General features: G+C 38.5%; 1 protein-coding gene across 6 annotated transcripts in view; it reads right to left on the bottom strand.

The window, feature by feature from the left end:
- Positions 1-14,560, bottom strand: part of PHC3 (polyhomeotic homolog 3) — an 83,116-nt gene extending 68,556 nt beyond the window's left edge. For 5 of the 6 annotated variants that reach the window (XM_023260408.2, XM_023260412.2, XM_023260413.2 and 2 more), the window contains exons 1-4: positions 14,421-14,560; positions 11,265-11,430; positions 6,691-6,846; positions 5,500-5,577 (exon numbers count right to left, since the gene is read on the bottom strand). In XM_023260408.2, coding sequence (XP_023116176.1) covers positions 5,500-5,577; positions 6,691-6,846; positions 11,265-11,430; positions 14,421-14,434 — 414 coding nt within the window. In that variant the 5' untranslated portion in view covers positions 14,435-14,560. The remainder of the gene's footprint in view (positions 1-5,499; positions 5,578-6,690; positions 6,847-11,264; positions 11,431-14,420) is intronic. The other variant, XM_023260411.2, reaches the window with a different exon arrangement.
- Between the last annotated feature and the right edge of the window lie 773 nt (positions 14,561-15,333).

The raw sequence follows: 15,333 nt of genomic DNA, 5'->3' as shown, positions 1-15,333 counted from the left end.
CTAATAAATATGTGTCGTATTAAGTGAAATGTATGAATGAAAAAGAATCATAGAACTGGGCTTCAAAATCTCATCTTGTTTAGCACCATAACTAGAAAGCTATCACAAACAAGGTTTTCCCTTTTTGACTAAATAGTACAGTGAATGAAAATCAAAACACCCAAGATTAATGTAGATCCCAGGACCAAAAGACAACAAAGAAAAAGAGAATGAGCTACAAACAGCTATTGAGTCATTTAGAGACTTATGATTGCAATTTTCAGCTACATAATCCTTTCCAGCTGAAAATGCCCATAAAGGAGAAAGTATATAGAGAATGATGGCACTTCAGTTACATTAAAACAGACAAATAAAATTAACTACATAAGTCTATCTGTTTACATTCATGTATAAAAACACACAGTAATAGGAAAGCCTGACACAAAATTTTTTCAGGGCCAAAGGGACTACTGAATCAGGATGTCCCTTCTACTTTATACAATTGTAGTGTATGTCCCTTAAACAACACGAGTACGTTTGTGTTTTATTTAGGCAATATAAAAATTAACAAAATAAAGCTCTTCAATCTACTTCGTCAGAGATAACCAATGACTAACAATTTGTTGTGTAACACAGATTTTCTTCCTGAATAGTCAGGCAGATATATAGATTTTTTTTTTTTTAAGTAAGTTAAATGACAGGAATTCTGTTTCCAAGAAGATAGAGATACTTTTCAGTATCCCTCCCACTAAATAAAACTAAAAACCTTTGATGTTACATATAAAATAAGCATAAGAAGATTCCGAGAGGTGGAGAGAGGCAGACTGGCTAAGGACCTCAGAACCCACTTAAATATGTTGTTGTGAGGTCCCTGGGTTTTCTTTTTGTCTTATAGAACCCAAAATTTTAAGCTGAAGTAGTCAGTAACCCAGAAATACAAATGGGTACAAACAAAAAAAGCCCCAAAAGCAGCCTGTTCTTTCCAGCCGAAAGACCAATAAAGGGGCTACCTACAACATGGAAAACTTGTAGACAACTGTTCTACTCTAGCCAAACACCACAGAAAACACTGTGGCCCCACCCACACCAGCAAAAACTTCCACCTACACCAGGATGTAATGAGGTACCCCAATTCTCCTAATCCTTCCAATGGATATGCTTCAGAGAAAACAAGGTAGAGAGGCAGGATTTTCATCCCAGCCAGGCAGTAACAGACTTACCACCACCAACCCACCCTGTCCCTGTAGTATCAGTGGAGCGGTAACAGGTCCTTTTACTCCCCTCGCTCCCTCCAGCCAGGACTCTCACCACCACTCAGCAATTATGAGTGTCAATAGAGATCACATGGGTAACCTGGACTTTCTACCCTCAGACAATAGTAAGGAGGTGGCACACATTCCCTTTCAGAAGCTAGCGAAAACACAAAGTTTAAATATGATACACTCATAATACTCAAAATATTAAGGTTTCAATCAAAAATCACTCATCAAACTAAGAACCAGAAAGACCTAAGCTGAATACAAAAGACAATAAGTAGATGCCAACATCAAGATGAAAGATAAAATTATCTGGCAGATTTTAAAGCAGTCATCATAAAAATGCTTTGAACAAGCAACGTGAGCCCACTTGAATGGAAAAACTCTCAGCAAATAGAAGATACAAACAAGAATCACATGGAAATTTTAGAACTGAAAAACAGAATAACCTAAATGTAAGTTAATGAGATCATAATTTTTTGCTTTTTTCACTTAATACCTAATGAAAATGTAAGCCTCTGTCTGTATACACACATATTTTTTAGCTATAGTAGTCCACTGTACGAATTAACTATAATTTGTTTAATCTTTAATTAATGGGCACTTATTTATATTGTTTATAATTTTTCACGATTATAAACCATGCATAGTTGTATAATTATGTCATTTTTGCATGATTATCTATGTCATAATTATCTGTCATTTTTAGTAAATGACATCACTAAAAATAACAGTAAGTAAAAGGGAATGCATAGTTGAAATTTTCATACTCATTGACAAATAATCTTTCAGAAAGGTTGTACCAAATACATTCCCACTTATAGTGTATGAGTATACCTACTTTCTCACATCCTTGCCAATAATGGGTATTGACTCAATGTTGTTCCTTGTCTTCTGATTTAAGAGATGTCCTTGTTTTTACATACACTTCTTTGTTACTAATACAGTAAATACATTTTCATATATTGAGAAGCCAGAAATTTTTCTTTGAAAATTACTAATACAGGTCTTTTGTGAATTCTCATTGTTTATCTTACAATTATAAATGAATCCTTGTTATTTCACAAATATCAGCTGGTTAATCTACAAGGTACTAATATATTTTTAATCATTCTGTTGGTTTTTAACTTTGTTGCTTTTTTTTGCAGCAGAGTTTTTAATTGGTTTGGATTTCATTTTGGCAAGTCAAATTTAACTAAATCTAAGTCCCATTCAGTTCAAGTACAAAGGCATCAACTTGAACACTCAGTCCCAACTACTTTTAAAACCAAACAATCATAAAATCACCACTCTCACTACTGATCAAAGTCTAGAATTAGTCTGTTTTAATGAGGTTTGGAAAGAAGAGGATGCTGGCACCCACTGATTACCTATATATTCAATTAACAACAGCCTAAATCACATTGACTGGATTTTGACTCCGTTGTTTAATAATATTCCATTTCTCCACTGGGATCCCACTCCTATTCTAAATCCAAGTCTATGGATCTGGCTGATGACTTGACAACCTACCTTCTAGCCCTTTCTCCTATTGGAGGCTGGACCCTTCCCGGTGGGATTTCACTGTTGATCTGGAATCCTACCTTGAAATAACCAAAAACTGTGAAAAGTTTCTAGACTGCCACCTGACATAGCTCATTAGTATCACTACCTAGAGATTTCTGTTACCACACTCTTCCCCTCTTTTGGAGACTGACCCATACTTACTAAGCTACCTTGGGTATCATAATTTGGATAGCTAGTCCACTCACTTGAGCTACTGCTCAACTGGGATATAAAATAAAACAAATGCAGTGTATTTTTTTTTATTTTCCTGGACATCTGCTCTCCATGCTTACCTCTTTCCCCCCACCAACCAATCACAGGTTCTGGCATGCTTTATCATACATACAAGCCTGCCTGGTTTATGACAAGCAGCACTAATAATGTCATAAAAAAATAAATACAATCACTGGAATCAGAATTTCTGTGAAAGTCACATACATAAATTCATGAGAGAAAAATAGTTTAAAAGGATACCTTTTAATAATTTGAAAATCTCTCTTTGATATTTATGATATTCCAGTATTTCAAAGAATAAAAAAATTTGCCCATAATTTTTTTTAACCATCTCACCAATGTTTACAGTGCTTGCCTTAACTACCAATGTATTAATTAAAGACACATCCGGCATCAGTAACCATAATTATAGTATTAAGGCTTAGGGCTAGATTACATTGCTTAAATTTTTCTTTTTCAGTCTGTTTTCAAGTCATAAGTAATATCTTTTTTTTTTAAGTTTATTTATTTATTTTGAGAGAAAGAGGGGAGGGGCCAGAGAGAGAGAGAGAGAGAGAGAGAAAGACAGAGAGAATCCCAAGTAGGTATGCACTGTCAGCACAGAGCCTGATGCAGGGCTTGATCTCACGAAGTGAGATTTAACTAATTTTATTCATGTTCCAGGATACTTCCATGCCAAAAAATAGGATTTTTAAATTAAAAATGTCAGTAGCCATAAAAATAATCATATGCTCCTATATATGTACTTAGTCAGCAAAGACCATACCCCTAGCTAAAGAAATACAGTACAAGTTATCTTCAATTCCTTAGCAATCTACAACTAAACTCTACTGCAGTCGATTTTACAAAGTATCAGAGTATTATCATCTGGGATCAGGAAAAATTAGTTAGAAAGGATATTATTAGGTTAACTCAATGGTTCTCAGCCAGGGGCAGTTTTGCCTTCCAGGAAACATCTGCCAGTGCCTAGAGACATTTTTGGTTGTCACACTGTGGCAAAGAGGAGGGCCTACTAGTATCTAGTGGGTAGAAGCTAGGGATGCTGCTAAGGACCCAAACAGTGCACAGGATAGCCCCCCTACACACACAGCAAAAAGTTATCTGGTCCATAACGTCTACAGTGGAGGAGACAGAGCAATCTGGAACTAATGAAATGTGAATATGGACTACACTGTTAAATTTCCTGCATCTGACCATTCTCATGTGGTTTTGTAAAAGAACAACTTTGTTCATAGGAAATACATATTGAAGTATTTAAGAATAAAGGAACATGTCTCAACTAACCTGCAAATAGTTCAGAAAAAGATGTCTGTCTACACGTATATATGTAGAGAGAAAGAATGAATGATAAAGCAATGAACCAAATGCTAACAATGGTGAATCTGAGTAAAAAGTATATAGAAATTTTCAATATTCTTACAATATGAAATTCTATCAACATAAAAAATTAAGTATTACATGCCTATAAATTTCTTTTAACTGGGAAACTGCACAATTTCTATATATGTGCAATATAGCAAATCAGATTTACTCCTTTCTCAAAATAAATTACGTTATCTTAGGGTGCTGGGTGGCTCAGTCATTTAAGCGTCCAACTCTTGATTTTGGCTCAGGTCATGATCTCACAGTTCATGAGATTGAGTCCCGCGTCAGGCTCTGTGCTGACAGTGCATGCCTGCTTGGGATTCTCTCTCTTCCACTATCTCTGCCCTCTCCCCTGCTTGCGCGCTCTCTCTCTCTCAAAATAAACTTCAAAAAAAAATTTTTTTTTAAGTTACGTTATCTTGAATGGATACTTGTAAATTGGCCAAGATAAGTCAAGTAAGCATAAGCTGAAAAGTATTAATTTCTAAAATGTGAAGTGTCCAAAAAAAGCTAGAAACATTTAGATGTCTACCAAGGGTTGACATTCTTTAGTATATCGCAGGGAATACATGGCCTAATACTCCTGCATTGTACCTTTCAGGCTTTCAATACATACTGAAAACTGCCATCATTCTGAATCACTTAAGATCTGAGCAAAATCAGCGGGAAAACATATATAAGAAATACAAAAACATTTTTTTTTTAAGACTCAGATTTTCACGGCGCCTGGGTGGCTCAGTCAATTAAGTGTCCTACTTCAGCTCTGGTCATGATCTCACAGTCTGTGAGTTCGACCCCTGTGTCAGGCTCTGTGCTGACAGCTAGGAGCCTGGAGCTTGCTTTGGATTCTGTATCTCCCTCTCTCTCTCTGCTCCTCCCCTGCTCATTCTCTCTCAAAAATAAATAAACATTAAAAAAAAATTTCTTAAAAGAAAAACTCAGGTTTTCAGAAGCTTAACATTAGCTCTGAATTCTTGAAACTTATCATTTCTATTTCTAGGCACTTATCACTTAAGTATCAATCAACAAATATACAACAACAACTTTGTAAATATTAAGTTCACTTTTGGAAAGCAGTAATTAACATTTTTAAATCCAGGAAAAAAATTAGGGCACTTACAGATGTCTGGGACATACTTGACTGTTGTGTGACACTTCCTGTGGGGGATGTAGATGGTCTTCCACTGGACAAACTTGCCTAAAATAATAAGATCTTTATAATATGTCTATAAAAATCTGAAGTTAAAAACTTTCTGGCACCAAGATACCAAAAAATCACAATAAAAGTTAAAACATCTAGGTATGAACCAATGCAAAATTCAATTCACAGTCAACACAGATTAAGCTTGGCCCAACAGATTAAGAAAAAAAGGAAAAAGCTGAATAATGAAAACGAAGGACCCAAAGGCTAATCTTATTTTAATAGCTGCACTCATTGTCAGTTTCACTCTACAAGTCTCTGTCTTCTTTCAAGTGGAATCACCACTCCAACGTTATGAAAAAGAAAATGGAGCCACATCAAGTGCCAGTGGGTTTCAGTTTCCTAACTTGTATCATGAACATGAAGTTATTTAAAATCATACTACGAAGAAGATGAAAGAGCTGTGTTCCTAACAGAAATAAACCTTTTTCAGGCTCAATCAACTGAGATCCTCCTCTCATAAGAATATTTAAGATTAAATCTTCACATAAAGTCTTATTTAAATAAACAGAGTAAGAATGAAAATCTTTTTCAAAGCAAGCATTTGATTATAAAAATATCCCGTTATCACTAGGAAGATATGACTGGATATAAGAAAGGTGCCTGTATATATATTTTTATACAGAAAATTTCTGGAGGAATATATACTGAACAGCAGCCACCTGTGAAGAATGAAAAACAGTAGTGGGTCTAGAAAATGAACACCTCCACTTTACCTCTTATAAACAATTTTATACTGCTTGATTTTTTTAAATGAATGTAAATTACTTATATTAAAATTTTTTTCACTGAAATGTAAATACAATTCCTGTAACCCTAAGTATTCACTGTTGTACCCAGAATTTTATCACCCACAAAACCATGACACTAGCATAGTATTTCTGCAAAGTAGAAGTGGGATGGAGCTAGCAACCGAGTAACATATAAAACATATCCGTATACTTTTTATTGACTTCTATCTGGCAGCCTATTAATTTAAGAAAAACTAATCACAGGACATCTGAGAATTCCGAAATAATACCCAATATATCTATTTTCAGTAAGTATCTGCAAAAAATGTGAACTTTTGTCAACTTTACCTCATAAAGTCTGAATTCAGTTAAGTCTCACCTGAACTGCAGCAAGGCTCTGAAGCTGGGAGCTGCTTAAGTGCTGCTGCTGGAGGGCTGCGGTGTGTAGCATCAAGTGCTGCTGCTGAGCAGCGTACATCTGCTGAAGGTACTGAGCAGCAGAGCTGGGGGGGCGATGCAATGCCTGCTGAATCACCTGTGACGAGTCAATTGAACCAATGTCAAATCATGATCTTAATGTTAAGCTTAACCATGAAGTATAAAACAAGCGGTGGTTTAAAATTTCACTACGTTAATATTGAGTCTAACGTTTATTAACATAGTTCTCTCCTAGTTACGTACGACTAAGATTCGCTAATCTGTACAAATCAAAGCCACCCAAAAGAAGCAATTCACCAAAGAAAAAAGAGCCAAATAAGCACCTGAAAAAATCTTCACTCTCATTAGTAGTCAAAATTTACAAATTAAAACAAGATACTATTTTCCAACTTTCAGATGAATAACTGACTTATTTTAGTGTATGCGCTGCCAAAGCAAGAACTGAATAACTGACTTAAAAGAATATTACCACTAAATGGGGAAACAGATAACTCTCATAGTGTCAATAAGAATGTAAACTGGCGTACTGTTTTAGAGAAAACTGGGTAGCATTCAGGGCGTGGGTATAGAGAGGAATATGCATTTACAGCCATTACAAATAATAACATAGACCAATGCTGCTCAATATAGCAGCCACTAGCCACATGTGTCTCCTAAGCACTTACGAATGCAGCTAATGCAACTAAGAAAATGAGTTTTTAATTTTACTATATTTTAATATAAGTAGCCACAAGCACCTAGGAACACAATACACCTGTATTGTACAGCACACACATATCTACTTTTAGCAACAAAAAAAATTCCCAAATATATCATTTGGTGAAAAAAGCAGATTACTAAATAGTGTATAGAGTAAGATACCATTTTATATTAAAATATTTAAAAGACTATTCAGGAAAACATTAAAAGACTACCAATAGACAGCTAGATTCGAGGAGATTTTTACCTTCTCATTTGTACTTTCCGTAAATATCTGGAAAAAATCTACAAGCAGGTATTATATAAAGAATCATGTAAAACTATAAAGCTACTTCCTGTTTTAAATTATTACTTCTTTTAATGTTTTTAAATGTCAGATTCCTTTCAACATAAAGAAAAACTATTCTAACTTAAAAAAATTCCTGAAAAAGTGTTAATTACTGTGAATATTAGTAAAATATAAAATCTGAGCCTGAAACTTCACAAATAGATACATGTAGAAAAGTATTCTAAAAAAAGAGAAAAAAATCCTTGATCTGTCCAAACTCATAAGTCAGACTAGACCTCTCCTCTACAACCACATTCCAAAGTCACACCATGCCCCACAGTGATCTGAAACAGCACAAAACCCTACTCTCAGGATCAAACCACAGTGTTCAGAACTAACAGAGTAATTGAGCCATAATCCTACAGCTTGAGGTCTGAGTCAGGACACCATGAACCACAGAGCAATGAATCTCTTTATCCAAATTCCAAGAAACATATTTCCTTGTTTACTTTCATGTATTCATCTCTCATCTCTCCAACTACAGATTGGCTATATCTGCTACAGACTCCTGTCACAATATCAATGTATGCTTTTGACCTCTCGGGAGACGACAGACCAGCATTAAGCAATTTAGAATTACAGCAGTACACCTTTTGGGTCAGGTAAATCTATATATGTTCTTCGAATTCCATAATAAAACTAAAGTCAAACTAAAATAACATAAATATAATCTATTTGACACATTTTTGTCAGTGTAGCCATTTCTTCTATTGTCAACACAGTCTTTCATTATCATTCAATGACACACTGATGGGAGAGAGACTCCTAAAAGGCAAGTTAAAGGTACAACACATTGTTCTTATTTTAATCTTTAAAGAAACAAAAAGGGTAAAGAGAACTCATGGGACTGGAAAAGAATGCTGGACAGTATTAAAGAACTACTTAGGTAATTCAATGAATATTGATCTGACTAGTACTTTAGAGGAAGCAATTCTATCACCTCGTAAGAACTAGTATAAGTGCTATTTGTGAGAGATACCTATACCTATCCTTCTCCAGTAACATCTTTTTTATTAACACATTCAGCTTAGATAAAAACTAGAGATCAAAATGTCATATTAAAATACCACATCAACTACATGCTCAAACATCTAGATACTCTCTCCTATATCCCTTGCCGCAAAGAAGGTAAAAAACATTAAAAACACATTCCTCATTCCAGTTTGAACTTTTGCTGGACTGACTCAATCTTCAGCAACTCTGATTCTACCCCATGGTAACTTCAGAATTCTAAACAACAAAACAGTTAAAAGCCATCATGCTGGGATATCCAATCTAGAAAAATGGAGTGGAGAGAGGACTATATCGCAACCAGGTTAAGTTATTTTCAGAGTAGAATGAAACATAAAAACTCACGGAGTGATTAAAGGCACAACTCTAAAACCAGACAATCTACTAGCTATGTGAATTTAGGAAAAGTTAATCTATTTAAAACATCAGTTTTCCCATCTGTAAAATGAGAGATAACAGCATCCACTTTACAGAGGTGTGGTGAGGATTAAAAGAGATAATCCAGGAATGCCCGAGTGGCTCAGTAGGTTAACATCCTTTGACTCTTGACTTTGGATAAGGTCATGATCTCATAGTTTATGAGTTCAAGCCCTGCTTCCAGGCTCTGCACTGGCACTTCAGAGCCTGCTTGGGATTCTTTCTCTCTCTCCCTGTCTCTGACCCCTCCCCTGCTCGTGCATGCACTCTCTCTCTCTCAAAATAAATAAATAAACTTAAAGAAAAAAAAAAAAAAAAGAGGGATCCCTAGGTGGCTCAGTCAGTTGAGTGTCCGACTCTTGATTTTAGCTCAGGTCATGATCTCATGGGTTTGAGCCCCACACCAGACTCTGCACTGTCAGCAGGGACCCTGCTTAGAGTTCTCCGTCTTTTCTCTCTCTCTGCCCCTCCCCTGCTAATGCTCTCTCTCAAAAATACGTAAAGTTTAAAAAAAAGATAATCCACGTAAAGCATTCATCAAATGCTTGCCACATAGCAATTGTTCAATAAATATTCGCTACTGTTATTGATTGGGAATATATAATGTGCTCCACACTGTTTTAATGCTTCCTTTAATGATCAAAGTAACCAAGGAACTAGATGGTCTCATCCTCATTTTACAATTTCCTGATGGTCAAAGAGATCATGCCTCTCAGCCAAGACACATAGCTACTAAGGATTAAGAAAATGGGATTCAAACAAAGAGCATATCAGACTACAATGCCCATGCCCTTTTTATGAAATACCATATTGCCTCAACCTCATTATAAAAGTTAACCAAGTAAACTTAATTTTGCAACCAAGTGAAGAGACTAAAACTTTTCCTAAATATTCCCTTCCCCCCTCTGCCCCTAAGAACTTTAAATGATTCTTCTGCTTAGGTTCTTAAGCCACTTGAGTTTAAAATGAACCTCTTGGGGCACCTAAGTGGCTCAGTCGGTTGGGCGTCTGACTTTGGCTCAGGTCATGATCTTGCCGCTCGTGGGTTCAAGCCCTGCATCGGGCTCTGTACTGACAGCTCAGATCCTGGAGCCTGCTTCGGATTCTGTGTCTCCTTCTCTCTCTGCCCCTCCCCCACTCGCACTCTGTCTCTCAAAAATAAACATTAAAAAAATCTTCAAAAAAATAAATAAATAAAATGAAATAAAATAGGGGCACCTGGGTGGCTCAGTCGGTTGAGCGTCCGACTTCGGCTCAGGTCATGATCTCACAATTCGTGAGTTCGAGCCCCACGTCGGGCTCTGTGCTGATAGCTCAGAGCCTGGAGCCTGCTTCAGATTCTGTGCCTCCCTCTCTCTCTGCTCTTCCCCTGCTCACATGCTGTCTCTCTCTCAAAAATAAAGATTAAAACATATTAAAAGAAAAAAAAAAGAAATAAAATAAACCTCTTAACACATCCACAGACCTGAACAGATCTTCCTAAGTCTATATTTTGGTTTCAAATATAAAAGAACCTAGAAAAGCCTAGATCCATTCTGTATATTTAGGCTGTAGGCTGAGTGTCTCCACATTGTAGCAGCCACCTAGAGCCCTTCCAATTATAATTTTCCTGACATATGGTTTTATAAGCCACATGCTGACAAATGTAAGCCCTTTCAATAGAAGGATTATTAAGTAACTTTTGATTGTTTCAGATATTAACTATTCTAACTGTACTCATTTAGAAAATTGGGACGCCTGGGTGGCGCAGTTGGTTAAGCGTCCGACTTCAGCCAGGTCACGATCTCACAGTCCGTGAGTTCGAGCCCCGCATCAGGCTCTGGGCTGATGGCTCGAGCCTGGAGCCTGTTTCCGATTCTGTGTCTCCCTCTCTCTCTGCCCCTCCCCCGTTCATGCTCTGTCTCTCTCTGTCCCAAAAAATAAATAAAAAACGTTGAAAAAAAAAAAAAAGAAAATATCATGTGACTCATTTGAGGACGTAAAACAATAGGTTCACCTGGCTTAAGAGAAAAATAACGGCATCCTAAGTCTTAGCCCACCCGTCATTATAACTGAAATACCTGTACAGCGTGTCGGTCTGAGCCACTGTAGACAGAGATCTGTGGCTGCTGCATTCGAGAGGAGGAAGTGGTAATAGTTGTGGTGGTGGTACTACTGGCTGTTGTCGACACAGAAGATGTGCCAGGGTTTGCTTCACTATCCATAGCTGTACTGTGGTCCTTGAATCTGTCAGGTAACACAAAGGGTTTGTGTCGGCAAAAGCATCGTATTACAGGCTTTAAAGAGTATTTAATTATTTCAAAGAAATAATCAGCAACAATCTAAATTTTTAAGACAACCCTCATAATAGCAGAGATAGCATACAGTCACCATAAACACTTAGAAAGGAAAAGTACTTCACAAATATATAGCATATTTGATAGTTAATACCTTCTAAATTTGAGTTCAAATAATTCAGGATATGCAACTTAAATAAATCCTGGCCTAAAGTTTATCTTTTCATTATTGAAAGATGAGTGAAACCGAAACAAGTTTATAAAAGAATACTATACCTAAAAAATAAATACTAAAGCAACATCAGAATTTAAAATATTTCTTTACTTTCTTTTGACCAAAGTCATTCTATTAAAGTCTATCTATTAAAATACGATGCCTAAGCATTTGTGTTCATTAGCTTATTTCTGGTTACCATATACACTCCGCTTTTAAAATATGTTCTTATTAATTTTAAAAATAATTTAAGATTTTATTTTTTGGGGCGCCTGGGTGGCTCAGTCAGTTAAGCATCCGACTTCGGCTCAGGTCATGATCTCGCGGTCCGAGAGTTCGAGCCCCGCGTCGGGCTCTGTGCTGACAGCTCAGAGCCTGGAGCCTGCTTCGGATTCTGTGTCTCCCTCTCTCTCTGCCCCTCCCTTGCTCATGCTCTGCCTCTCTCTGTCTCAAAAATAAATAAAAACATTAAAAAAAAAAAAAGATTTTATTTTTTAAGTAATCTCTATACTCGATGTGGGCCTCCAAGGGGCACCTGGCTGGCTCGATGGGTAGAGCATACAACTCTTGATCTCAGGGTTGTGGTGAATTCAAGCTCCACACTGGGCACAGAGCTTACATTTAAAAAAAAAAAGTAGGGGCGCCTGGGTGGCTCCATTGGCTAAGTGTCCGACTTTGCTTCAGGTTCGTGATTTCAAACCCCGCATTGGGTTCTCTGCTGTCAGCACAGAGCCTGCTTCAGATCCTCTTTCTCCCTCCCCACTCATGCTCTCTCTCTCTCAAAAATAAACATTTTTTAAAAAGTAAAAATAGTAAGTTTTTATTAACTCACACCGGCTTTTCCCCTAGTCTACAACACTGCCCACGCTACACCTAATAACTCTGGTTATACTTATAAGCAGATTACTCCTGGAAAACAGAGCAGCTGACAACAATTTCCTCACTTCCTTCCAAAAACCTCCTCTCATAAAGAATTGCTCCAAATTTTGAAAAACCGTAATTATGTTACTTTCCTCATGTATGGACAGTAAAGGACATTTTTGTACCAGACTTTCTGATTCCTTCAAACTCACTTCATTGTTGTGGTATAAAATTCCACTTAACACTGAATCTACAACTGAATAAATTCAAACAACGTTTTAAGTCACATCTGAGGGCCTCAATATTGTTAGAAAGTAAAACTTAGACATGCACCAGAATGGTGAAAAGCACACTTGCGAATATACTGATTTTATCTGTCTTTCTTATCCAATCTTTTCTTCTGAGAAGCAAAATCTGCCACACATCACATCAGCATCATTGACAAGAATGGAGCAAGAACACTTTCTACTTCATGAAAAGACAAAGGAATTTGGCACTAATTGTGCATACACACACTATTCCCATATGGTGTCCCTTTACGAACAAATTTTCTTTGTTCTTTACACCATTTATGCAAATAGTATTTATAGGCTGTCCAAGGAATTAAAAGTAAAAAAACAAAAAAACAAAAAAACCTCAGTTTAATAAAAGGAAGTGAAAGGAAAATAGTAGAGGAAAACAGCTGACTTCAGTTTTTTGATTAGTAAATGACTCACATCTTTATGCTTCTCTAGGGTTTGTTTTTTTTTTTATACTTTTTCAAACTGCTTTCCAATCATCAAATCATACAGATTTAGTGGTAGCCAAGGTAAACTTTTTGCCAAATTGCTGGCTGTCAAAACTCTTACCCATGTAGCAGTGATATGCAAAAAGCCAGTTTAAATTCTGGTCCTTTCAGACAGCTATTCTGCACAACCACGTCCTCAAACTGAAACCCCACGGTAAGTTCGTTGACTAACAAACCAAAGATGGTCGCAGATAAGCCAAATTCTAGGCCCAAATCTAAACATCAGTGAGCAGGAAGGACCAAACCATTGTATCACATTTGGAGACCTGGCACAAAAAACAATTTTACTAACTCCACCGTCTGTGCGTAGTACTGTCTGCAAAATACAGCTGGCAGTCGTGGTGCACAAGAGGCCTACCCAGGAAACACGAAGTTTGAGTAGCTAACTAAGGACATCATCACACCACACCGCCGCACAAGAACATGGCTCTCTAAGGCAGGCGTCAACACTGCAGCCAGAGACCCAGGGGAAATAAGGTCTTTCTTTCCGGGGTGTTTCAGCCTGGCCAGACCCGCAGGAGCCCCCGCCGCGCTAAGGCCCGCGCTACGACACCTTCTCCACGCCTCCTGGGGGAGGGCGGTGAGCAGCCTCGTCTCAGGTTCTCCCTCCGAGGAGGAGTGGGGTGACGCCGGGGCGGGAAGAGGGGGAGCGCTAAGGAGGCCCGGCAGTGCCCGCCCAACCCTACCCAGCCTCCGCGGGCCCCTGGAGCGGGCATCCGTGACAAGGCTGCCCGCGGGGCCCACTTGCAGGGATGACAGCGCCTGAGGGGCCCGCTGGGGCCCACCTCCCGGAAGACCCCAGCGGTCGGGGTCCCTGGGGTGACTCTGCCTGCAGGGCCCTGCCGATTCGGGAACACACGGCGGAAGGGACGCTCCCGCCTGGAGGTAACTAGACCCTTACAGTTGGCCTCCGCCCCCCTATATGAGCCAAGCGGACTCCTCCAAGCAAGATAAGGAACTCCTGGGTCTCCCTTTCCCTGCACTGCCCTCCAAAGAGCCTTGAGCTTTCCCCTCAGGGGACATGTCGCTGCCCCACTCGCCCCCCGGTTACGACATCAGTCACCAGCAAGTCACTCACTCCGCTTCCGCCATCTTCTCTCCTCCATCACTAACACGGGCTGCGCATGCGCCCCCCGGCGGCGAGCGGAGGGGCGGGGTCGACTCAGCCCGGGGGCCCCCCAAGGTCACGTGGCGTTCTCGCCTTCCAATCCCCCCTCCCACCTGAGGGCCTTGTTCGCTCTGGGAAATGACCAGGTTTCTCCAATGTAGCTGCCACTATCTCCCCTCCAATCCCTCCCTTTCTCTTGCCGATGGTCATCTTCTTAAGGAGGGGTCTGTAACCAAGATATAAAAAGTTCTGCTTGGACAGTTAACTTAAATTTTTTAAGAACATCTAAAATATACCAAAGCCTATGCAAACTGCCATAAGTGAAATGAAAGAAAATACAACCGAGATTGGATGAAGTTTCAGTGGGAAAGGAAATGCCTCGGTGGCTACCGGGCTTGTTACCTAGGGCTTATTGAAGCTGGGGGTACAAACAAGCGGTTCCTCTCTCAGCCTCAAAAATTGTGTTCCAGACGCTGTGAGATTAAGGAATCACCATGATTACCCTATGAATATTATTCACGTCTTCCGCATGAATTTACTGAGCATTTAGTAGGGATTGCAAACTTGAGCACCAGAAAGAATAAGCAGGAATGGCCACTGGTTTGCTAATATGGTTTGCTGTACAATGTATATGCTAACTACACTGAGGCAGACTGAGACAAATAAATAAAGATGACTTTTAAAAATCTGTGTCTTCTAAGAAATTTTAATATCAAGAGTGGGGTGTTTTTGTAGAGATATCCATTCAAGGTAATAAGTGTTCTGAAACCTCCATTAAGTGCTTTGGAAACCTTAAGTTCATGAAATAATCAATCTTTACTGCCCTTAACAGAAAAAAAGTGTACTGATGACAATGTCTTTTGGTATTTCTAGACCTAATTTC

This window comes from Felis catus, chromosome C2, assembly GCF_018350175.1.
Source record: "Felis catus isolate Fca126 chromosome C2, F.catus_Fca126_mat1.0, whole genome shotgun sequence".
Lineage (NCBI taxonomy): Eukaryota > Metazoa > Chordata > Mammalia > Carnivora > Felidae > Felis > Felis catus.
Note: the sequence above shows the minus strand (reverse complement) of the source record. Positions and strands in the feature narration are given on the sequence as shown.